This window comes from Lissotriton helveticus, chromosome 2_1 (assembly GCF_964261635.1).
Source record: "Lissotriton helveticus chromosome 2_1, aLisHel1.1, whole genome shotgun sequence".
In the NCBI taxonomy this organism is placed as follows: Eukaryota; Metazoa; Chordata; class Amphibia; order Caudata; family Salamandridae; genus Lissotriton; species Lissotriton helveticus.
Genome location: NC_136059.1, coordinates 704,271,467 through 704,296,412, shown reverse-complemented (window position 1 = coordinate 704,296,412; position 24,946 = coordinate 704,271,467). Strand labels below are relative to the sequence as shown.

The 24,946-nt window shown below is 43.2% G+C and overlaps 1 protein-coding gene across 24 annotated transcripts in view; it reads right to left on the bottom strand.

Moving 5' to 3' along the window:
• The window catches only part of CAST (calpastatin), a 685,784-nt gene that overhangs the window by 314,944 nt on the left and 345,894 nt on the right, over positions 1-24,946 (bottom strand). For all 24 annotated transcript variants that reach the window (XM_078675414.1, XM_078675406.1, XM_078675407.1 and 21 more), the window contains 6 exons: positions 22,085-22,132; positions 20,541-20,594; positions 17,590-17,637; positions 14,289-14,396; positions 14,101-14,145; positions 9,475-9,570 (listed from right to left, as the gene is read on the bottom strand). In XM_078675414.1, coding sequence (XP_078531540.1) covers positions 9,475-9,570; positions 14,101-14,145; positions 14,289-14,396; positions 17,590-17,637; positions 20,541-20,594; positions 22,085-22,132 — 399 coding nt within the window. The remainder of the gene's footprint in view (positions 1-9,474; positions 9,571-14,100; positions 14,146-14,288; positions 14,397-17,589; positions 17,638-20,540; positions 20,595-22,084; positions 22,133-24,946) is intronic.

Sequence of the window (24,946 nt, the reverse complement as noted above, 5' to 3'; positions counted from 1 at the left end):
ATCATCAATAAGGGTTGTTTGGACTGATACATAGTGATCACTAGAATAGTGAGCACTGCATATCAGGCCAACTTCTCACATTGGTGAGCAGCGGTTGGGATTTGAGCTTGCTGTTGTTTTACCACACATATCCTAAGAATATCTTGTGAAAGATCACATAAGTACTAAAGGTACATATAACTTAGCTTAGAATACTCCGAGTTCTACTGAACCAGCTGTTGTAGCTCCTAGGGCCTAGCACACCCTAAACTACAACTCTAGCAAGGGATCAGTAGGCGAACAAATAGTGTAGGTAAGTGCACCACTTACACCTCACTAGAAAAGCATGTCTACCCATGGAGAGTCTTCAGAGACTCCCCTTGTGGTTATTGACCCTCCACAGGTCACTTCAAGATATGCAGCTCTCAGTTTCCAGGAGATGAGACAAGTGTGTACCTCCAGGAAACTGAAACAGGGGTCTAACCCCACCATTCCCTTTCTGATAGGTCTCTTAGAGACATATGATGCGAGAAAGATTTCTCAGCTAGATGGGAATATGCCAGCCTTAGAGGGTACCACTGGGGATCCAGACCTCCACAACACTGTAAATGCAGTTGAGGAGGAGGATCCTGAGGAACTCTCTGGGGATGAGGCAGACAAAGGTCTTGAGGTAGTCAGAAGGCTAACTAGGGCCAACATAGACTTGCTTGGGCTAGGATCTGGGGGACCCCCAGTACTGACCCTAAGTAGGCATAACCTTGGAGTTAGGAGAGATAGATCTCTTTCTAGGGACTCCAATAGATCTCTGCACTCTAATGCCTCTTCTCAGAGGAGAAGGAACTCTCCCCAGAGGAGATTGACTTCCCCTCAGAGAATAGAGCATGAAGCCAGAATGAGACAGGCTGCTCTGAGGATTGAAAGGGAAGAACTTGCCCTGGCCAAAGAAAAGCTTGCATTTGCTAGAGAGCAGCAGATGAGTGGGTTAGCTCCCACTGGTGGCATCAATCTCCCAAGAGATAGAGAGAAGGGTTTAGATACTAAACACCTGACAAAAATAGTGCCCCCCTTTAAGCAAGGGGATGACATCCAGAAATGGATGGCGACTTTGGAGAGGGCCTGCACTGTGCAGGGCATTCCCCAGAGTCAGTGGGCAGCTATACTGTGGCTCTCCTTTGATGGCAAAGGTAGAGATAAGCTCCTCACTACAAGAGTGGAGGATGCTAACAATTACCAGGTCCTGAAGAATACACTGGTTGATGGGTTTGGTTTAACCACTGAGCAGTACAGGTTGCTGTTCAGAGACACCCAGAAAACTCAGTCTCAGGACTGGTCTGACTTTGTGGATAGTGCCACTAAGGCTTTGGAGGGCTGGTTGCTGGGTAGCAAGGTTACTGATTACACAGGATTGTATAATCTGATGATGAGGGAACAAATGTTAAATAATTGTCAGAACCAGTTGTTGCACCAGCACCTTGTTGATTCAGATCTGACCTCTCCCCAAGAATTGGGCAAGAAGGCAGACAAATGGGTCAGAACAAGGATCAAGCAGAACCAGAACCAGAACCAGGGTGGTCAGAAGAAAGCAGACCAGAAGGGTAATACTAAGAATGAACAAAATGACCAGAAGTCTTCAACAGGTCCCCAACAAACCAAAGAGGGTGGGGGTCAGGCTTCACAGCAGAAAAAGAAGACTCAAGAAGGCCAGTCAAAAAGGTGGTGCCAGTACTGTAAAAGTAAGTCTCACTGGTTTAGTGAGTGCACCAAAAGAGGAGGGCAAACCTCTACCACTACAGCCCCTAAGGCAACTGCACCCCCTAGTACAGTCAGTAGTGGTAGTGCACCTCCCAAGGGATTAGTTGGGTTAACCTTGGGAACTGAGGAGTCTGACAACTTAGTTGGCACACTCACTCAGGCTGTCCTTGTCTGTACAGGGGATATGGACATGTCCCCTGATGTAAGTCCCAATACTTTGGGCAAATACAGGCAGACACCTTTAATAAATGGCAAAATGGCTCAGGCCTATAGGGACACTTGTGCCAGTGTCACCATGGTGACACCTAACTTTGTGGACCCTGGACAGATCATGCCAGGTACAGATTTCCTGGTGACCAATGCCAGCAACGTCACTACCAGTCATAGTATGGCGATTGTTGCTTTCTCCTGGGGAGGGGTAAGTGGCCAAAAGAAAGTTGTGGTTAGTTCAGATCTCCCAGTGGATTGTTTGTTGGGCAATGATTTGGAGTCATCCCTATGGTCAGAAGTGGAGCAGAGGACTCACATGGAAATGTTAGGCTTGCCAGCACATGTGCTTGCTGTGACTAGGTCACAGGCCAGAAGATGCCCCACTGAACAGGTGCTGGATCCTGGAAGAAAGGACCAGACACCTTCCAAGAAGAAGAGCAGTAAGGGTAAGGCTTTGCCTTCCCCCTTGCCCCAGGTTGAGGATCAAGTCTCTGAGGAGGCTGATCTGAGAGAGCTGAGGGAAACTGAGCCTAAAGAGCTTGAACTTGATCAAGTTGAGTTTCTGGGCTCAGGGGGACCCTCCAGAGAAGACCTGGGGAAGGCACAGTTAGACTGCCCTTCCCTTGAACCCCTCAGACAGCAGGCTGCTGCTGAGGCTGCAGGGAATGCCACAGGTGCCCACAGGGTATACTGGGAAGATGGACTCCTGTACTCTGAGTCAAGAGACCCCAAGCCTGGTGCAACCAGGAGGCTGGTCATCCCCTTGTCTCTGAGAGGTTTCCTTCTCACCTTGGCCCATGAGATTCCCCTTGCAGGTCACTTAGGTCAGACAAAGACTTGGGACAGACTTGTCTCACACTTTCACTGGCCCCACATGAATGAGAATACCAAGGAGTTTTGTCGCTCCTGTGTCACTTGCCAAGCCAGTGGTAAGTCAGGTGGCACAACAAAGGCCCCCCTCATACCACTACCTGTGGTGGGGGTTCCCTTTGAAAGAGTGGGGATTGACATTGTTGGTTCAATGGAACCCCAGACAGCATCAGGGCACAAGTTTATACTGGTGGTGGTGGACCATGCCACCAGGTACCCTGAAGCTATTCCACTTAGGACCACTACAGCCCCTGTAGTGGCAAGAGCCCTAGTTGGAGTGTTCTCCAGAGTGGGCTTCCCTAAGGAGGTTGTTTCTGACAGAGGTGCAAACTTCATGTCAGGATATCTGACTGCAATGTGGAAGGAATGTGGTGTTAACTACAAGTTCACCACACCCTATCATCCACAGTGCAATGGGCTTGTTGAGAGATTCAACAGGACCCTCAAAGGGATGATTCATGGACTACCTGAAAAGCTCAGGCGTAGATGGGATGTCCTGATACCCTGCCTCCTGTTTGCTTACAGAGAGGTCCCACAGAAGGGGGTTGGCTACAGCCCTTTTGAACTTCTGTATGGGCATCCTGTAAGAGGACCCCTGTGTTTGGTGAAGGAAGGATAGGAGAGACCTCTCAAAAAGCCTGCAACCAACATAGTGGACTATGTACTTGGTCTCCGCTCCAGGATGGCTGAATACATGGAGAAGGCATCCAAAAACCTAGAGGCCAGCCAAGAACTCCAAAAAGCTTGGCATGACCAAAAGGCTGTCCTGACTGTATACCAGCCTGGACAGAAGGTGTGGGTACTGGAGCCAGTGGCCCCAGCAGCCCTCAAAGACAAATGGTCTGGGCCCCACACCATCATTGAGCAAAAGGGAGAGGTCACCTACCTGGTGGACCTTGGAACCCCCAGGAGCCCCCTCAGGGTGCTCCATGTGAACAGGCTCAAGGCATATGTCGACAGGAAGGACATGAGCTTGCTCATGGCCACAGATGAGGGACAGGAGGAAGAGAGTGACCCTCTCCCAGACCTGCTCACTCAGAATCCTGATGATGGATCAGTAGATGGTGTTGTCTTTTGTGGCAGCCTCTCTGAACATCCGCAACAGGATTGCAGGCAAGTCCTGCAATCCTTCAGACATATGTTCTCTCTGACACCCAGCCAAACTGATTGGTGTACCCATGAGGTTGACACTGGAGACAGTCTGCCTGTCAAGAGTAAAATCTACAGGCAGCCTGATCATGTCAGAGACTGCATCAAAACAGTGGTGCAGAACATGTTGGAGTTGGGAGTCATTGAGCCCTCAGATAGCCCTTGGGCTAGCCCAGTAGTTCTAGTGCCAGAGCCTCACACCCAGGGTGGTAAGAGAGAGATGAGGTTTTGCGTAGACTACAGAGGCCTCAATGCAGTCACTAAGACTGATGCCCACCCAATACCAAGGGCAGATGAACTTATAGATAGATTGGCTTCTGCCAACTACTTAAGCACATTTGACCTGACAGCTGGGTATTGGCAAATCAGGTTAGCTGAGGAAGCCAGGCCCAAGACAGCATTTTCTACCCCTGGTGGTCATTATCAGTTTGTGGTAATGCCCTTTGGGTTGAAGAATGCCCCTGCCACCTTCCAAAGGTTGGTGAATCAAGTTCTCACTGGGATGGATGACTTCTGTGCAGCATATCTGGACGATATTGCTGTCTTTAGCTCCACCTGGGAGGATCACCTGGTCCACCTGAGGAAAGTGTTAGAGGCCCTGCAAAAGGCAGGCCTCACTATCAAGGCCACTAAGTGCCAGATAGGGCAGACACAGGTTGTATACCTGGGCCACCTTGTAGGTGGAGGCCAGGTTCAGCCATTGGAGAGTAAGATACAGGCCATCAAGGACTGGGCTCCTCCAATCACCCAGACTCAGGTTCGAGCTTTCTTGGGCCTGACTGGGTACTATAGGAAATTTGTCAGAAATGATGGGTCCATAGTGACCCCCCTTAATGACCTGACAAGCAAGAAGATGCCAAAGAAAGTTCAGTGGACAGCAAGCTGTCAGAAAGCATTCGATGACCTAAAGCAGGCATGTGCACAGCACCTATCCTAAAGAGTCCAGACTTCTCCAAACCATTCATTGTCCAAACAGATGCTTCTGAGTTGGGTGTGGGAGCTGTTCTATCTCAGCTGAATTTTGATGGCAACGACCAGCCAATTGCTTTCATTAGCAGAAGGCTGACCCCCAGAGAGAAAAATTGGTCAGCTATCGAGAGGGAGGCCTTTGCTGTGGTATGGGCCCTGAAGAAGTTGAGGTCCTACTTGTTTGGAACTCACTTCACAGTTCAGACCGACCATAAGCCCCTCTTATGGCTAAGTCAGATGAAGGGTGAAAACCCCAAACTACTTAGGTGGTCCATTTCCCTACAGGGGATGGATTTTACAGTGGAGCACAGACCTGGTACTGATCATGGCAATGCCGATGGGCTCTCCAGGTATTTCCACTTAGAGCAAGAAGACTCACCTGGTCAAGGTTAGTTTATTGTCCCAAAGTTTGGGGGGGGGTCATGTAGGAGAGTAGGGTCTGCAATCCTATGATCACCCAGATTTTTGCTTTTTGCTTCACTGGTTTACGACTTTCCCTGGCTGTGAGCCTGCTAATCAGACCCACAGCCTAGCTGTTCTCTCTAATCCAAATTGTACCCAGGTACTGAATTGGCCCTGGGCCCTCTCAAGTCCCTGTACCCAGGGCTGAGGTGCACCCAGAAGTCTCCCAGGGGCTGCAGCATGCATTATGCCACCCCTGGGCTGACTAACTAAATCAGACACAACTGGCTGCTTGACAGCTGGGGCAGAGTGTAGATATAGAGCTGTAGATATAGTATTCCTATATCTAAACCTAAATGGACACACAGATCTCCTATCAGTCGCTCCTATGGCAGGCCTTGACAATCCTGAAGGCAGAGTGCTTGGAATCGTGTGAGATAGTGCTCTGGCATGAGCTGAGCCTGTCTGCGGCTTTCGGGATCCATCCCTTAGCCGTTTCCATGATATCGCATACCATATACTCTTAAGTGCATTATAATCCTCGCGGTTATATGCCAACTCTGGTATCGCTTTATCAAAACATGTCGAGTAAGGTGTCATACGAATTGGAATACTAACCCCTCGCCAATTCTGGCGACGGGGTTAGCATTCCACCCTTCTAGAGGGACACGACATGTATGTAACCTGTAACCCCGGTTAAAGTCAGACATAGCCTTAGCTCCACAAAATGGATGCTGCCACCGAGACACAAGTCTGCCCTCCTGCTGCTGGGAGTCCTCCCAGAGCAGGAGGCAAGGACAAAGGGTTTCCTGTCAGGGGCGGTGCCAGCACCGTCCCAGACAGGATTTTGTGTATCCTAGGTAGGCAGGGCTTTAGAGGAAGGTGACTGCAAGTGGCACCCCGGTGCTCACTGTGCATAGGCCGGCTGAAACCAGTTCCAGGGGCACTCCAGCCCCTGGCCTGGGGAAAGCCCGCCAAAGGAGAGGGGTGTAACCACCCCCCTCCTAGTCCCACCCATAGGGCAGGACTTAGTCACGTGCCAGCCCCTTTTTTTTCAGGATAAAGGTAGGAACTGGCCCCCTTCCAAATCAGATCATCTTTGAATCCTGAAACTACTTTCTGCAAGAAGGAACTCAAGACTCTTCTCAAGATTTCTCCCTTGTGACTAAGGAGTAGTCACCCTGCAGCAGCAGGCACCAACCAAGCATCGCGGTTTGTTGCCAGTCTCTCCTTCGGATCAAGACTGCTCCAGCACGACGAGAACCGGCTTCCCTGGCACCTCTGACCTCAACCTACATCATCAGCCCAGCTGTGATCCGTGGGTGCGACGAGACCTCGAGGGACCGGCCATCCTCAGAACTGCACGACGCTTGTCCAGCACAACTCCCGAGTGACCCTCGAGTGAGTGCTTTGGGGTAAGAGAAGCCCCGACCCTGAGCAGCTCCAGCACCGAAGTTCAGCCCCCCTGCATCCACGAGATCTGCGTGGGGCCCTTCTGCTCTTTGCTGCCAACCGCGTTGTCCAGGTCGCTTGCCCGTTGGCTAGTGGCCCTCTCACGACTCTCCACGACGACAACTACTGCTGGTCTGGTTGCTCCAGACTAGCCCTTGCTCCCTTCCAACAGAGGAGCACCCTGGACCCTCCTGGTCCACTCAAGACGCCATTTTAGGTCCACCGCGTGGGCCTTGCAATTGCCAAGACTTGTTGCCCAATCCTGGGTCCAGCGACGTCGACAGCAAGAACCTTCGTGGGACAGCTCGCACCTCCATCCTGGTCGCCGACAACGCCTCCTGGTCCGAGAGACTGCAGAGCCCAGCAGCGCCCACTCACCTGGCTGAGGTGACTTCGTCCGGTGCCATCCTGGTGCCCACTCAAATCACTGGCTAGTGATTCAGAACTTGGTCCCCTCTGCTTACAGGTTTCTTCTTCCCTGATCCAGGCTTGGATCTCTTCAAACTTTTCTTCACTGGCCGCCTGCCAGCAACTTCTTCTTCAGGCTCCTGGTCCGTCAACGTGGGTTTCCGACGCAACTTGAACCCTATGCAGCCGCAGCCCCTGGGCTAGGTAAATCCAGCACTCCGGTGCCCCAGCATAGTCCAACACCCTAAGTGTTCGGATCCACTCCCGTTTTCGTCCCAACTAGTCGGGTTCGCCCGAGAACAGTAACTTTGCAACTGCTAGCCTCCATAGACTTTTTCCCGCCTTACGCGTGAGAGTTCCCACTCTGCACACGACGTCCACAGGCCTCCTGCATCTAATCCCAGTGTTTAGAATTGTAGGCCTAGCGATTCCTAAGTCTAGAAAAGTATTACTTACCTGCTAGCAAGTTCGCATTCCACTTACTGTGTATATGGTTTTTCGTGCCCCTAGGGCATTTGTGTAAATTGTGCGACTTAAAGTATTTTCGTAAGAGTTTTGTTGTGTGCTTAGCTCCCTGACTCATAAAGAGTTCAGGGTAGTCTTGTTATAAATAAATATCTGTTTATTTTCATAACAACTTGTGTGGTGTCCTTTCACTTGGTGTTCAAGGGGTAATGTGATGGTAAAACAGCTGGCTTAACACGCCCTCTAGAGTCTTAGCCTTAGACTGCTCGTATCCATGCTACTAGGATAGCTGGTCTATAAGGTTGACTTACAACCAATCATCAATAAGGGTTGTTTGGACTGATACATAGTGATCACTAGAATAGTGAGCACTGCATATCAGGCCAACTTCTCACAAAGCATATATCATCTTTTCTGCGTCCATACACAAAGCCCATATCCGTGCCCATTCCAAAACTCAGTAGTTCCAGGGCTCTGCATTTTTTGGGCTTTGAACCTTTTGGCCATGGCAAAATTCGGAATCACAAGCAGTATCTAGTATGAAGTCTGGTCCTTTGACCGTCAGATCTCAGGTATTGCTGTTGGTACCTCGATGTTTATTGGCAGCTCCACTATCGTTTTAAGTTTGTCTATATTTTCCTATAGGGTGCTAATTCAGGGCAGTCTCATAATAGTTAAAGAAAAATATCCTCCACCTACATCTCTGCATGAAACGATCATTCCTTGCAGTCCCAAATTTATAGAGCTGCACTCTTGCATTTACATTCTACAGAAGATTTTAAGTTGCATCAGCTTACAATTGCCTTTTATTGATACCTCTCTGGGAAATGTGAGGGGCTCCTCTAGCTGATCATTCTCTATCATCCCAAAACCAAACCAACCTTTTTTCCAGAGAGCGTCTGTGTGCTGACCACTAGTGTAATGTATCTTAAGGATATTGCCTTTCTCGCTTTTTATCCTTCAATCAACCTTCTCTCTAGCCGTAAGTCTTCCATGGAATGTTTGTCCACTCCTACATACACAGACAGTGTATGTTTGAGTTGAAGGTACCTTTAAGTCTGGCATTCATTTATTTTGTATTCAGCTTGTAGGCGCACGAAGCGCACCAGCCTACTGGCATCTCATATCTTACTCAGTGTAGAAATTCATATATTGTTCAGAATTCTAAAACTCTCAAGAACTATCACTGCCTTCAGTCCACCCTGTTTTCTTGTTGAGCCCGAAATCAACCCAGCGGTGCAGAATTAGTGAATATTCTGGGTTGAACTCCGAGAATTCCATTTAAATTGGAATTTTCTGAGGGCATCAGTAATTCCCGGTCCTTATCTCCCAGTCATTCCATTTTCCCCTAGGACTTTCACTAGAAGGTTTTAGCAACTGAATCCAGGTACATGTAAATAGATCCACATTTTACCTGAATATACCATAATTCTGGTGGAGCTGGTAACTGCTTTTTCCTGATATCATTTAAATTAAAATGTTCTTCGTAATGAGGACCAATGTGTGTCTATTATACTGCTACCATCAATTATAGTAATTTAGCCAGATGTTGACATACATGCAGTAAAAACACATTCTTGAAATGCTACACATCCAAGGGGCTAGACGCAGAATGGGTTAGGTTAATTTGAATGTGCTATTACCAGCTATTTTGGATGAGTTTCTGCTATATGATGTACTGCAATATGGGGTACGTGAACACCCCTACCAATTGGGTAGTGTACGGTTAATATTTCTGTTTAATTTGAATCCATTTTTTAAATATTCTCACACATTATGTCTCTCTACTAATAAATAATTCAATGGGAGCTGACTTACCGTAATCACAGGACCAGTGTATTTTGGGGATTCGGGAACAACTTCTGGCCCTTCCAGTGTGCCCATCAGTTCATCTAACGCACTATCTATTCCAGCCTGATAAGGAAATGTGCAATGTGAGAAGTTAACAACGAGCCATAGGTATTAGTGACAAGTGGTAGCAAAAAGGTTACAACCCATGGTCTAATTACAGCCAAATAATTACATAGTTCAAATAGAGCCATTTATTAAATACAGTTTTCAGGTAAAAGTTAAATGTATGACATCACGTGTCCTCAACCCACACAACTACAACATTATTGCACACTGGAGAGAAGTTGAAAGATTTTACTGCAACCTAAAAAACATATTCATCAAATATAGTGTCCTTTCTTGTTAGTTTCAAAACAGCAGAGAAGAGGTTTGGTCATGGGTTCATGTTGCTGACTTTGAAAACTAGATACATGCCTTCCAATATGGGATGGGCGATTCTGTCTAAATTGCAATATCCCTGTCCTTAAATGTGAAAATGTGTATAATATATGCATGCTGTGTACATACGTAAAACAAAAAAATGTGTTAGCAAGTACTGTCCTCAAACAAAGCTCCCACTTCCCTCCACCTCATGCTCTTCTCGCAGTTACATCCAGCTTTCTGTAATCTGGTCTCAAGTGAAACCCACAGACTCACTGCCATCCTATATAAAGCAATTGTTTGAGGTGCTGAATCCGTTCAATACCACATAGGCAAAAAACATTTTCAACTTTTTTGTAGAGGACACTAATGTTGCATTAATTCTAAAATATGTATCAGAATAAAACTCATAGCCTATTCTCAATTCTATTTCTAATAATAATATTTATTCCTTTGCGTTCAACACTCATAACGGGCACCTGATGAACACCACAATCATTGGCAGTTAAGAGTCCATAGTCATCAAACATATTTTCAATTTATTTGATAACGTAAGCAAGAGACTCAAAAATAGATAGCTTAATGATAGCCAAAATAGATCATTCCGGGGGCAGATCATTCCGGGGGAAGACCCATGGAGAGACCATATAAAAAAGAAGAAAAGGGCCTGAAAGTTGTGCCTTAGTACCAGTATTCTTGGCCAAGTGATAACCGGCTGGCAGTTTCCAATTAAACATGAAATTTGAAAGATGTACAAGATGATGCAGAACTCTTCCTGTATATTGACCTTCACTGTACAACAAGAGGGGGTAGCGGATGGGTGGGTACCATAGGAGATTCAAATGAATTTTGAAAGCAATACCTTTCCAGAAAGATTGCATTTGGATATTACACGATTTAAGACACAATGCTCTTAGATTAAACTATTTGCAATGTACAGGACAGTAGGGGCAACATTTGTCAAGTATAACATTATATCATTGTGTGAAAGAGAAAAAAGTGAAAAGCAATCTGTAACGCTGTGCACATGTAACAATGCAAGTGAACTTTTATTGTCAGACACCCATGGAATTGAGGTCAAAGTGCGCTGTTGCAAACCTCACCTTGTAGCTCGTATGCCCCCACTGGTATGCATGCAAGATACCTTACTGTATTTTTAGCGTAATATTCTATATTAAAAAGTTCCATACGTTCTGCATTTTAGGCACTTTATAACTGCCATTATGGCCAAGTAAGAGCTTCATCACAATGGAAAAATAACCCCACATCAAAAGAAATGTCCCGGTTCCCTCTTTGAACTTCCATGCATTGCATACTTACCACTGACTGATCACACATTAGCAGGGTCTATAATAAGGTGAATCCTAGCCACACGTCTCTGGCTGACAATTTCATGCTGATAAAATCCAATCATTCCTGTGACCAAAGATTCGATTGGTCCACTGTGCATTATTCTCTAACTCAGATGCTGCCTCTTCCCTGGCCATTTTAAAAACCACATAAGCCCCTCCTCTCTCATGACTGATGCACAAAGATATTCTGTTCACCTATCTGAAAGTCAGTTTTCATGGGGCTGGCAATTGAGTGCAGTATCATGAATTACACCCTTGACCTTGAGCATCCAGACCTTAACTGGAGGTCCAGCCTGAAGATAATGGTAGCTTTAACCCTTCCTCAGCCCCCCTCGCCCCCGCCCAGCTGCTTGGATACAGTTCACAACTCTGGATCAGCCCGAGTCAAGTTCCATTACCTCTACAGTCTACACAGGAGGACCATCTAGCAAAGCTTGAGGGTGGGGACATTCACAAGCATAAAGGAGCTAATGTAGTGCAGGAGGCATTCACCAGGCAATATGTGAATAAACCCTCAAAATAATTGTGCAATTTTGATACTATGTCATGAGCCCCACCTGACAAGTGATGACAAGTCAAATGTTGGTGAACAGCTACAATGTCAGTAGAAGGCAGACTGGACGGGAACCATTGAGTGAAAGCAGCCATCTGAAACTGTGGCAAGCTCATTCTCCTTATCCATGAAGTTTAGCGAATACGATGGGAATTGTAAGTTAGGGAATGCTGAATGTTTGTGATATGGAAATCAGGAATACATTTTCCACAGAGATTTGTCTGATGTAGCTGTTCTTTTGCGTGTTGCCTAGAAAAATAGGGTTCTCTCTTTCATTTCTATGAAAGCTTTCTCACTCTCAAGCAGGAACGAACTATGCAATTTTAAGAATGATTATGTTGGTGTCTCTGCAATGCAAATGAGCCTTGCAAATCACATTAACTGTTGCTTTAGATCTCATTACCTTTAATTAAAACATACTAAGAGCTCTACTACTTCGACATCTTTGACATCAGGGAGAGCAACACAACTGTTCACTGTTACGTGCCACGACCTCGTACCTAATACTTCACTGCAAGGGTCAGAGCTGAAGAAAATATACAAAGGGTGTTCACTGGATGGGAATTATGCATGAGCACTAGACGTTGTTGCAAAGAGCAGCAGTACAGTAGAGAAGACTACCAAACAAGCCACTGAACGACTTCCAGGAAACTACAGTAGCCGTGCAATGATTTAGTCATGCTCTTTTCCAATATGACATTTATACAAATTAATCAGTGCTTGTGGGAAAAGGTATTAATGCATTAAAGCACAGGAAATGAACACACATTAGTCAAAGGCCTTCCTGTCTCTGCAATGAAGCCTTGGAGGTGGAGTTAAGGCTCAGTCACAAAACTTTCCTTTCTTCTCAGTGTCCGCGTCCAATGGAATTCGATATCCACTCAGGGAAACTACACAATCATCGGTGCAATTGTGGTATGTATTTTCATGTTGTAGGAAGGACTACACTTTCCTCTGTATCTCTAAATACAACAGTACAAGGCACACATACCTGTAGATTACAGTATTGCACACTTCATAAGTAACCTTAGAAAATTTTCAATCTGTGTACAGAACTGATCGGTTCAGCTGACTGCTGGCGGCAATGTGTGAGACCATATCTTCTGCTGTTTGTCATACTCTGGAGGATTGAGTGGGTCGAACGTTCTACATACAGTTTTTGTATCTATGCATGGTGCAGAGTCCTGGTATTTGGTGCCCAGTGTTGGCACTATGAGCTTCTATGGTAGATGTTTGACTTATGACCCAGTCTGATATCTCCCAGATTCAATTGAGAATTACCAGTGGGGCCTTCTCTGAGTATAATATTTTGTGATTATACTATAAAGATACATTTTATAAATGAAACAATACCACACCATACAAGTCCAGGATCGGGAAAGCCATTCAGCATCCCCGGGCTGCCCAACTATGAGGGATTCTCCATCTATGCATGCAAGTCGAAGGATTACTCACTCAGTCGTATTCAGCTACTGAGCCAACATGTCTATGTCCTTTCCCTCCAAGAAGCGGATTACACTCCCAGAGAGAGATGTGGTCTGATTAAAGCCGGTTGAACTGTTTGTGGGCATTTGTTTTATTGGGCAGGAACATATTAACCTCCTTAGATGGTCAAAACAATCCCCTACTGTTTTAATCTACACACTGGAGACAGAAATTCATTTTATAGTCCACCGATAGGTAGTTTTAGTATTTTTCTCCTTTACCGCCCGCTGTTTCCATAGAGTAGGACACCTCTAGCAACATACATATAGAGGACACAAAGAGCCCCCCTTAATTATTAGAAAATATAGCCGATATTGGTACATACAGTCGACCAACATGAGGAGGAGCCCAGTGATGAAGCATGCCACCCAATGATCGATTGTGAGCTTTCGCCCTAAAGAAAGTAATACTCCTCTGATGTCTTGCTGCTCCTTCTCTTGTATACCAGTAGGAGGCCTCATAACATAAGCCAGGGAACGGACTAGCCAAATTAAAATAACACTTACAATCCAGTTTGCAGATCTATCTAGTGCACTATGCACAAACAGAACGTTATGTAAAGCATGTACTTCAGGATTCACGGACTGTCCACACAGACCACCTTGGAAAAGAAGGTCTATGAGTAGAAAGAAGACTCAGTGATAATAGACCTACAACCTGGACAGCTGCAAACCATTTGCCATTTAACCTGAAAACTAACATTTGATTGTTTCACGCTAAACATTTGAAACAAAAGATTATGCTTCAAATTGCAGGTCATCAGGGGCCCTGTGCCTTTCTGATTTACTTACAATAATAAATACTGTGCCGATTATTAATTGCTGTTTTCATACTAGTGCTTACCGCTGAGGATGCATCAGCAGGTACAGGCTTCTTGGCATCTTTAGCCTGAAAGAAAGAAAGAGTTGACCATAAATGCAAAGACAGAGGTGTTAAAAGTTTACAATGCCTTCAGTAGGTGCTAAACAAACACACAGGAGTAGAGAAGGTGGTGGGAACTCTCATATTAGCAGCTGGTTGTCAATGCCTACCTCGATGCTTGCTTTACTAGACACAGCTGCAGCAGCTCCCACCGCACCAGCAGCTCCGACTGCAGCGACAGCAACTCCTGAGGATACTGGTTTCTTCTCACTTTTTATCTGGAAAATGTCAAAACAAAAAGGTACTTCAACTGGCCCAGAATATTTTATAAAAACATTTTGTGGTTGATTTAGCAGAAGAGGTCCTCCCGTTACACTATAATGAGGGGTAGTCTTCAGTCGAATGGACACACCACACAGTGTTCTTATGCCTGCTCTTGAAAAGGAATTTGAAGAACTGTCTGATGATGGAAATGTTAGTAATATTAGTTGGACTCCTCACATCATGGAGATGCAAACACCATAACCTATGTAACATCTTTCCATGTACACTTACTAAAGACTCTTTACATGCAAGAATACCTGGAGTGCACAGTACTAAACAGACATCAGAATTTCAACGTCTAACAGCAATAGGTTTTGGTAAGAATACTCGTGTAGTGAGGTAATGATGACTCTTGGGCTCTGGGTGTAACCTTTAAGTCATTTACTTAATTACCTGTGGGTAAATTCAGTTCTTCATCCTAAGGTGAGTGCTGCTATCTTGGAATGTTTTTCCGAATGAGGTTTACAGAGCTGCACAGATGCATGTTTCTTGCAGTATTGGCAAAGGCAAGCTTACCAACAACTTTTTGTTATCTTTGTTTTAATTAATAATATAAAAATATTTCTAGATATGTGTTTGGATTTTCTAAAAGCACTATTAAACACTTCTAAATAAGGTCTTAAAGTTTCATACTTAGGAGCACAAGTCTCGTGCTTTACAAACTTCGAGTCCAATGTCTCGCTAGGGTCATTTCAAAGGCTGAAACATAACAATATACTGTTGTACAGGTGGACCAAGTTTGCAAAGCACACCGCCAATCAGGAGCAAAAACTGCGGACATAGTTTCGACAGGGCTGTAATTGCACTCTGTAACAAACACTTTCATGACGAGGGTAAGAGTCAAAATGTTTCTGGGTGTTCAAAGAAAGGAAGCAGATATAACTAACATTTGGCCAGGAAAGGAAAAAGTACGGAGAAACTAGAATAAAAAAAATGGAAGATAAGAGATATGTTTATGAAGCTTTAGCTGTCTCAGTCTATTTTACTTGGAATGTTCTTTTTTTTTATAGTACACATAACACAGGATACAGATGTATCACCTTAACAGAGGTGGTAAACAAAATCTATTATACCAAGTATTGGGTGATAGATCATAAGAAATGTTCAGCAAAATGTTATCTGAAACTAGCACAACAGATAAACCAAGAATCTTGCAACAAAGATTTTGAAAATTTAAAGATAAAGCTTAGAAACCCAACAAAATATTAGAAAATGTGTCTCAAATTAATATTCTGTATTTGCCCAACCTATGTCATGCCCTTCTCCAGAACTGCTCAACCATTGAAAGATGATTTTGTATAAATGAGCCTTGTAAATCGTGGAGGGGACCAGCAAAGTTTAAAAGTCTTGTTAGACTGTATTAGTGAAGGAGTGATGAAATAGCTTACATTTTTGTAGAAAGGGAAAAATGCCACGCAGTCCGATAAACAGCATAGAATTGAGGGCTAACAGGTTCAACCAGGTATTGTGGTTACTTGTAACCGATGGTCTGGTAGAAGGGTCCCTAGTGGTCTGGAAGGCACATTAATAATGAACTCATCATAGTTCAGTTTTCAAGCGTTTCCTGACAAACAGGTGTTTGGGTTCAGCTCTCAAGGTGAGACTGCGCATTCCAGTCTTGTGCCTTGTGTCCTAGGTATCTGCCTCCCTGATTTGACCTTGTGAACGTGTGTTCTTGGATAAAATTATGTCGATGATCAAGTTATGTTGATGATTGGAGATTTCTAGCTAGGGTGTAACATGGAGCTAATCTGAGCAGGAATGTTGGGCCTTTTGCCAGAAGGGTTTGTGAATGGGGCAGACTACCTTGAATTTTACACTGGGTGTGTTGAAACCCATTTACGTTCATTAAAGCACATTTTGACAGGCTGGTTTTGTAGACTAGCAATAAGCATTTATAACGCAGCATTATAGACTATATTCAAGAGTCCGGGTGGAACATAAGGAGGTCTTTATTCTGTTCCTCCTAATGGTCGGTTTGGCCTCATAAGACTATTTTACAGAGTCGGACCACGTGGAGATTGCTCTCTTTGACTACTGCACTAATAGCTAACAAAAGTATAGAACCAAAAAGTAACCCCAACTTCCTAACTTTTGGCAGATTGGTGGGGGATCCTAAGACTTGGGCCAGTAGAAGGGTACTGAGACAGGCTCACTTTCTCCTATTAAAGGTATCGCAGTCTTTATTCTATGCAGAGGAAGGTCAGCAATCACCAGCAAAACAGATTCCACAATGTCACCTTAAATTTGACTGGTGGGATTTCGAGACCCATTAGATCATTCAGATTCACAGATTTAGTCATCAGAAATGTCACTGTGAAGTAACTAATTGGTAATGAAGACCTGCTTTTCTCGACTCTGAACATACTAGCTCCACAATATTCCACACTCGCTGTATTCTTTTTTTTTTTCTTTAACTGTTGCTGGTCTTCTCAATGTACTCACCAAGATGTCACACAACATCACTTTTCACATTCCATGGTTCTTTGGGTGTATTAGACGAAAATGCACAGTTTATTTTTATCTCTTCAGAAACTAAACCTTTCAATTTATTTTTAATTTAGTATTGCTCCCAGTGAGAATCTCCTAATAGTGTTTATTGATGTTCTAGCAGATAAGATAACCGTTCTTCATTATCACTAACTTTTCTTGCCTTTGGTTATCATAATACACTGAAGAATGTTAGACTGTGGCCTCTTTCACTATATTTCACTAGGTGAACGCTAATTGTGACATGCAGCTTAAGACCCACCCTGTAAATTATATGTCACTGTAACCTAGTTCTACAGTCACAAAAAAACATACATTCTGAATTTGAGATTTGGGATTTGGGTATTCCGACCACAACGGAAACCTTTTGAGCACGGAAGTGAGAAGTAACTACACAAAACAATTTATAAACACTCCAACATAAAGTATAATGTGCTGCAGCAGCAGGAAGCCCCTTCAAGGAGAACAGACCAAAGGTGCTGTTAATATCCATGTATTTAAAAATGTGTGTTCTTGCAAGAATGGCATCATCCATGTATGCACAAGTTGAATTGCAGAGAGTTACAATCAATCAAGTGACTTTGGTTTAAATACATGCACATGTATACATTAAAATAATATGGGAACCTATAGTTAAGATCGCTTGCAATGACTCACTTCTGCAGCAGGTTTACTTGATGCAGCAGATGCTTTCGCTCCTTTTATCTGAAAGATATGGATAATGGGTACATTTAGATTTGAAATTACAAAAAAAATAACGAGATTATGTCAACTTTGTTTGGCAGTGTTACAAGCAATGCGTAAAAGGTCCAAAACTGGCAAAAACGACTGCAGCACACTGAAGATCTGTTCAAAATGCATATCACTCCCCACTGCTTCAGGAAAGAGCAACCAAACGAAACCCAACAAGGATCACATATCTCTTAACCTGATAACAGTGAGACCTAGGGGCATATTTACAAGGGGATTGCACTAACGGAATGTCACTTTTTCCGACGTTTCGGTAGGGCAATGCCCTGCACCATATTTACAAAGTGGCCACGTTTTGTAGCTTAACAACTGTTAGTAAATATGGTACCCTTTCACGCATATATCTGCGTAGAAGGGGTGTGCAATGGGTGCTCCTGTGGGGATTCCACTGCAAACCCCACAGCTTTTTTATGCTGCCCCAGATTTACAAGGATGTGTAACTCTGAGGCAGAGCAAAAAACTGATGCCATGCAATAGCAGGCATTAGAATGGCAAAATGAGGAGAAATACCGTCTTGCATTTGCTTTTTCTAGGTGTGCTCCATTCTGCAGCACACATAGAAAGAGCAAACCGCCATTAAATATTGTTTTTGTGCAGGAAGGTGTCCCTTTCTTCACATAAACAATCATTAAATAATGATGATTTGCTACTGGTATGTGTGCTGCATTCTGCAGCACACATAGAAGTAACAAATCACCATTATTGATTGTTTATGTGCAGGAAGGGGCACTTTCTTGCACATAAACAATCATTCCCTGCAACGCAAGCACCCTTGCACTATGACACAAGGGTCTCTGTCTTGGGGCTAAGTAGCTATTTTTAGCACCAGTGCTAGGGAAAACACAGGGTGTGTCGCATTGTTGTAAATACAGAATATCCCTGCGTTTTGGAAATGGCTGAGCGCGACACTGTGAATTTTGCCACAACGCCGTGCTCCACCATTTCCTTGTTAGTATACCCCTAGTGTCTAGATACTGCATTCTGTTACTATTAGCTGCTACGTGGACATGATTGGACTGTGTCCACACCATCACTGGTACAAAAGGGTGCCTGAGAGGATCGCAACGTGGATCCATCGCAACAGCCTAGATGTAGACATCAGCACTGCAAGTCTGAGATGAAACATATAGAATACATTCCGGCTACTTTTTTAGCTTTATGCAGCACAAACTTGGCCTAAGGAAACTTGAGCACTTTAGATATGGGGAGATTAAGTGATTTGTCCAGAATCACAAGAGGTTCATCCGAAGCTGCGTTTCATACCTGCTTCCCCAGTATCAACAGCTCTAATCACAAACCCACATCTCCTTCCCTCAAATACTTCCAGCAATATCTGTAACTGCACACAATGCCGCTGTTTTTCATCTTTATTCATACATATTCCCAATAAATATATCTGATACAGTCTTACCACCATAATCTTCTTTTTAGAAGTGGAATGCTACCAAGTGCACAAAATCTTTACATTTTATACAATCATTTTGAATTCTGCACACTATTTTCCAAAGATTTTGTCAATGGAATGTTTTGTTCATCCAAAGTGTGCATTGCTCCGATGTCAAACATTTTACTCCACACATTTTGTCGGATTGAGCAGGTGTCAAAAGTACCCTTACATGCTGGTCTTCTGGGAATCTTTCACAGTCCCGAGAAGCAATCTCCTCATTTTGAATAAATGCTACACAAGCAATTTGCTCAAATCTTGAAACAATTTAGAGTGAAGGTACCTCACCGAATAGTATAATTTGTGTACAATTGAACAATTTCAATTATGTTAATGAGCAATAATCAATGAGATCATTCTTGAAGGTGTGTGTGATCCGAACCTCCTTTGGGAAATTGGGGAAATTGGGGATCTCCACCTCGTTCATAAAACTCTGCCCGGAATATTATCAAATTCATAATTCAGTCTTTTCAAAATGTATGGGAAGAAGATCTGCAAGCCAGAGGTTAACAGTGAAAAATATTTAAAAAATCGCAAATTGTGCATTTTTCTGCGCAGGCCTTCCACACAACACCTTTAATAACGGATTGATTTAAAAAAATATTTTTTTCTGGATTTTCCTCCAAGCATAATTGTTGTACTTAAACAAGTATGAACACAATTCATAACATGAATCAAGCACATAAAACAGTATTCACAGAATGTTCGCCGCATCAAAGACTTACACCTTTGCTTAAAAAACATTTTACGTTTTTAAACGACACTATACTGAAAAATAATCATGTACAGCCAGAAACCACCTACTACTATAAAATTCAGGAGAAATGTTATGAAAGTTGCTATTTTATTAAATGCAGAATTCAGAATTTTGCAATATTAAGTTGTCTGAAATAATATTTTGCATGTTTCTTCTATACAGGTACTGAAGCTTTAATCATTCACAGGTGGCAGTCATTCGGGAACCAATTGCCAGAGTGCAATGACAACCCCTGTTCCGTGTAGATGCCAATGTCTAGTTTTAAATATAAAAATACAACAGTGACACAACTGGGCATAACCATTCCATTCCAACACAAACACTCTCCAGAATTCCATGCTGTGTAATTAGAATGATGTGCAGAGTTTCTATAATGGATTTTTTTTGGACTCTCCAGCACCATACGCTATGCATAAGAAGTGCAATCTAAGCTGACTTTTACAGTTGCAAATCTACTCTTCACAGAATTCATCCCGATCTTTGGAGAATAATTGTGAAGTTTATGGAAATCACACATTTTCCTTTGAGGACTCCTTGAAATCAAAGAGGATACATTTCGATGGACACTTCTACTGTATTATATCGGCTTGTGCAGATTGTCCACAAAATATGCAATAACCAGGAAAAGCAATATCATATAAAATGTCATGTTCTCACATCTGCAGCAGGTTTACTGGTGGTTGCTGCAACTGATGGTTTTTCTGTTTTACTCTGAAAAAAAGCAGTGAAAGGGATATTACTTTTATATTAAGAACAGCGTCATCATTTTGTTAACAATAATTAGTATCATATAGGTGATGCTCTACAAACAAATTATTTGCAGTCAACATTCAATGAAGATATGTGTAGCTTGTATACTCAAATACTAGGGAAGGACAGAATGCGGAAGCACTTCAACATGGACGCAAAATATCGATGTCTGCGGCCTGTGGAGAGTACCAACATGTAACAAATGACTGGTACAGGGAGTATCTGTTAAAATAAATGCTACAAACCAGCATATCTTACTCGTTATCTTCCAATAACTCTGGGGTCTTCCATTATTGATGTTCAGTATTGCAAATTAGTCTTTTTTAGGCACTCAACTTACTATGTAAATTGGCTGGCTGAAATTGTTTTGCCCATTCATCCAAGGTATCTTCATTTTGAATAGCAATACTATGGGTAAATATTAAGGGTAACTCAACAGACGTCATCATGAGAGAAACATGTGTATCCTACACATATGATTAAAGTTGCAACAATTATTCACTCTTGCAAGTTAAAACACAGATACAATCTCCAAAAGCAGCCTTAAAAGTAACAAGCCACAATAAAAATCTCAACGGGCTTGATTCTAAAAGAATATGTAAAAAGTTGAAAATCCATTACTCATATGTTTTTTTCTCCTTTGCTTTCTACAGATTCGCAAAAACCTAAAAGACTACAGATGAATTTGTATGCAACTCAAACATTTGTATGTTTAGTCCTATAGTATAGCCCAATACTTATCAACAGAGATTTCTTGCAGGATGGAAATATGCCGGAGTAAGTATTGCAGATACATATTATTACAGGTAAATCGTTTTTTACTCCTCGAAATAGCACAACAATCTCTTCTACTAGACCCCCTTGAAACATGGGGAAATGTGGGTGCTTTCTCACACTTTCTTTAGCCTTTTTTGAAAAAGGTGTGTAAATTAAGAGTAAATCTATTGGGAAGGTGGAAGACTATCCATAAAGTCACAACTTTCAGAGTGTTCACTATCTTCCTGATGGCCCAAGCCTGAAAACACCAATGTTCTCACTATTACCATTAAATGCATAGCAGAAATCAATGTGTCATTCATGAATATGTTCCTCATTAGTAAACGGAGTAGATAAACTTCCACAGAACCGCAATCCCTAAATCAGGGTCAGCCATTTACACCTGTAATCAATTTTTTTTTACACAGGTTTAGGACTTAGGTGTTCACAAACTTTGGGAATAAGGACTATATATTGACTGCAACACATTGTTGATGATTTTCTGGAGACTTCACACAAAAATATATGAATCCCGGATATATAATTTTCTTAGTTCTAAGTTTAGAAATGTAACATGTCCCTTGCATGGAGTACACGATTCAATAAAAACAGGGCTACAGAGATGTGGATTGTCCCACATGTTATATAGGAACATATTATTGCCAGGTGTGATGTGACAGATAATGAATAATTACCTCTGCACCTGGCTTCCTTGCAGCACCAGATGCTTTTTCTCCTGTAACCTAAAAACAAGTGGTGAAACCAGTCAGCATCAGCCTAATGTTATTATCTAATTTCCATTCCATTTTCCATTCCATAACTTTATTTCGATCTCATGGACCATAAAAGTACATAATCAAAAAGGGGACATACACAAGTAAATCATAAATAGTACATAACTATACCGTTAATTCATATATCAGTAAAAGGAACTATACAATTAAGAGCTTTTAGATATTCTAAAGTACATTTTCAAATCTTCCTGAGCATGGTCATAGACGTATGATATAATAAAGTACAATCACACGTTTAAAAAAAGGTAATTCATCATTAGATGTTATTCATTAAACAATTTAAATTGCAAGAAAAAATACAAGGATAAAATGAATGGAATCGGTGTAAGTTGCTAGGACCGTGGTTGCTACTTTAAAAAGGTCCATTGTGCACGCCACATTGAGGTTAGGAAGCGAGATATAGTGAAGACGATGGGGGCCTGGGGGTAATACTTTAGAACTCTAAGTGACTCTGCAAAATGTACAAAGCCTAAATTCTTACAAAGTTGAATGAGCCAGCGCTGCCCGGGTAATAAATAGCCGGTGCAGAAAAAAGAACATGTAGCCCTGTCTCTTCCTTATAACTATAGGCAGGACATCCACCAGATTGACTTTTGGACCATTTATTTGAAAAAGGCACGGAACGGTAGGATCCAAAGTCTAAACTGTACATACAATTTCCTTACCAGAATTGCTCGTATCTCATCCAGGAAAGATTCCATACTATACTTGTCTTTAATTATAAGAATTCGGCTGTCAAACTGCTGCAGGACGAGCTTTCCTGAATGTTTGCAAGTTTATATCTCCTAAAGGATTTTACCAATTCCAACCGCAAGATTAGAGGGCACGATACCTTAGGAGTGATCCATAGACCTGCTTTACCCAGTTTGTTACAGACATCGTGTATATATAGAAGCCAAGGTATTTTGCAGGTGCCCATCAGACTCAACAGCTCTTTAAGCTCAGATCGATACGTGACCAGTTCTGGGGTCACCCATAACCTCTGCCAGAAAGTTATGGGTCTAAGGGCAATCTCTTCGCTAATGGGCCTAATGCGAGATCCAGGCGTAGTGGGGTGAGAGGGTACAAGGGGGTAGACCTAGCAACTGCCTCATGAAGTTAGTCTCTACCTTGATCATACTGCTAGTGGAGAAATGCCCCCATATAGTGCAGCAACCCTTGCTTGTGCTTTGTAAATTTCAACTATAGGCCCAGCTGGTTTGAATGTAGAAGTTCTATATAATTTTCAAGTCCGCCCACTGTCTGAGCTAGCTCAAGGCTTGCTTTGGTCATTTGCGGCTCCCATTCCAGATATTCTGTCAAAGTGACACCTAAATAGTCAAAGACCGACACTCTTTGAAGCCTAGTGCCATTCAGAAGGGTAAAGGTTAGCGCATGACTTCTTGGCAGGATTGAAAACCATAAATTTGATCTTTAATGTATTGATTTCCAACCCCCTAGTTTTACAGAAGGCAACAAAGCTATTGAGAATCCGCTGTATTCCCATAGGTGACTTAGACAGTGGAAGGGTGCCATCAGCAAACACCATCGCTGGCACCTTGCCAGACGTTAATCTACGGGCTATCCTTTTCCTGGACCTTTCTAAGTTGGTCAACGAGTGCATTAATAAAGAAAAAAAATAAGGTAGGTACAAGGACGCATCCCTGCCGTACCCCTTTGTTGACCAGAAAGCGTGAGGTTAATTCACCACATTTCCCATATCTTAATTGGGCAAAATGATCTACATGGAGCCTCATAAGAATGCTAAGGAGGTAGGGGGGAATCCCCTGATCTCTGAATACACACCATAGTTTGTCCTTTGGTACGAGATCAAACGCCGGCTTCGGATCTACAAATATTAAATAGAGACTGCCACCCTCTATAGTCACTGTTTTACCAAAAAGAAGTTGTAGTCTAAATATCTGTTCCACGGTAGATGTGTTTTTTCTGGAACCGGCTTGATAGGGTGTTCAGGATCTCTTGTTCTCCCATCCATGCCTGGAGGCGATCAAGAAGTACCCGTGCAAAGAGTTTCTGGGTAACATCAATCAAACAGATCGGCTTATAATTGGTATGTAGAAGTGGTGAACCCTTTTTGAGGGAGAGGTGTGGCGCCGCGGCCAGGGCGACTGACGCTGGAATCTGGGGGTCAGGGTTCGATCCCCGGCTCCGGCGGCAGGTTAGCCCAGCACCATGTGACTCTGGGCAATAGCTCGCTTAATCTTCCCGACGGCCCCCAGCGCCTAGAGACCCTTACGGGTGATTGTGCGCTTTACAAATGTGGACTTTACTTTTTTTACTTTTTTTTAAGGACTGGGACAATTTCTGCCACAAGGCATGTATCATTTGGGTCCATGTCATTCATAATGGCATTGAATAAGACCCATAGATACGGTCCCCATAATTTTTGATTCACCCCAGAAGAGATCCCTGGCAGCTTATCTAGACCCGGCGCTTTATTGAAAGTGAGCTTGTTGATTGCATTTAGCACTTCAGACATGGTAATCCCTGTGACCTCCTCCTGGGCGAGCTCAGAGAAGGTTATTAAAGGTTCAGCATTAGCGGTCACAGCTTCCTTAGTAGTATATAGGGCCTGGAATGAGTCTCCCATGCTTCAGATGCTAAGTTTGGCTCGAAGGCTGGCTTCCCTTCATTATCAGCTGAGCTAACTATGGGCCAGAAAGCCTTTGAGTCTTTATTAGATAAGACAGATTTAAGGGCCTCCCATCTTTCCAATTCCCAGATTTTTTTTGCACCCTGGATGCTGTCTTTGTACAGCACCTG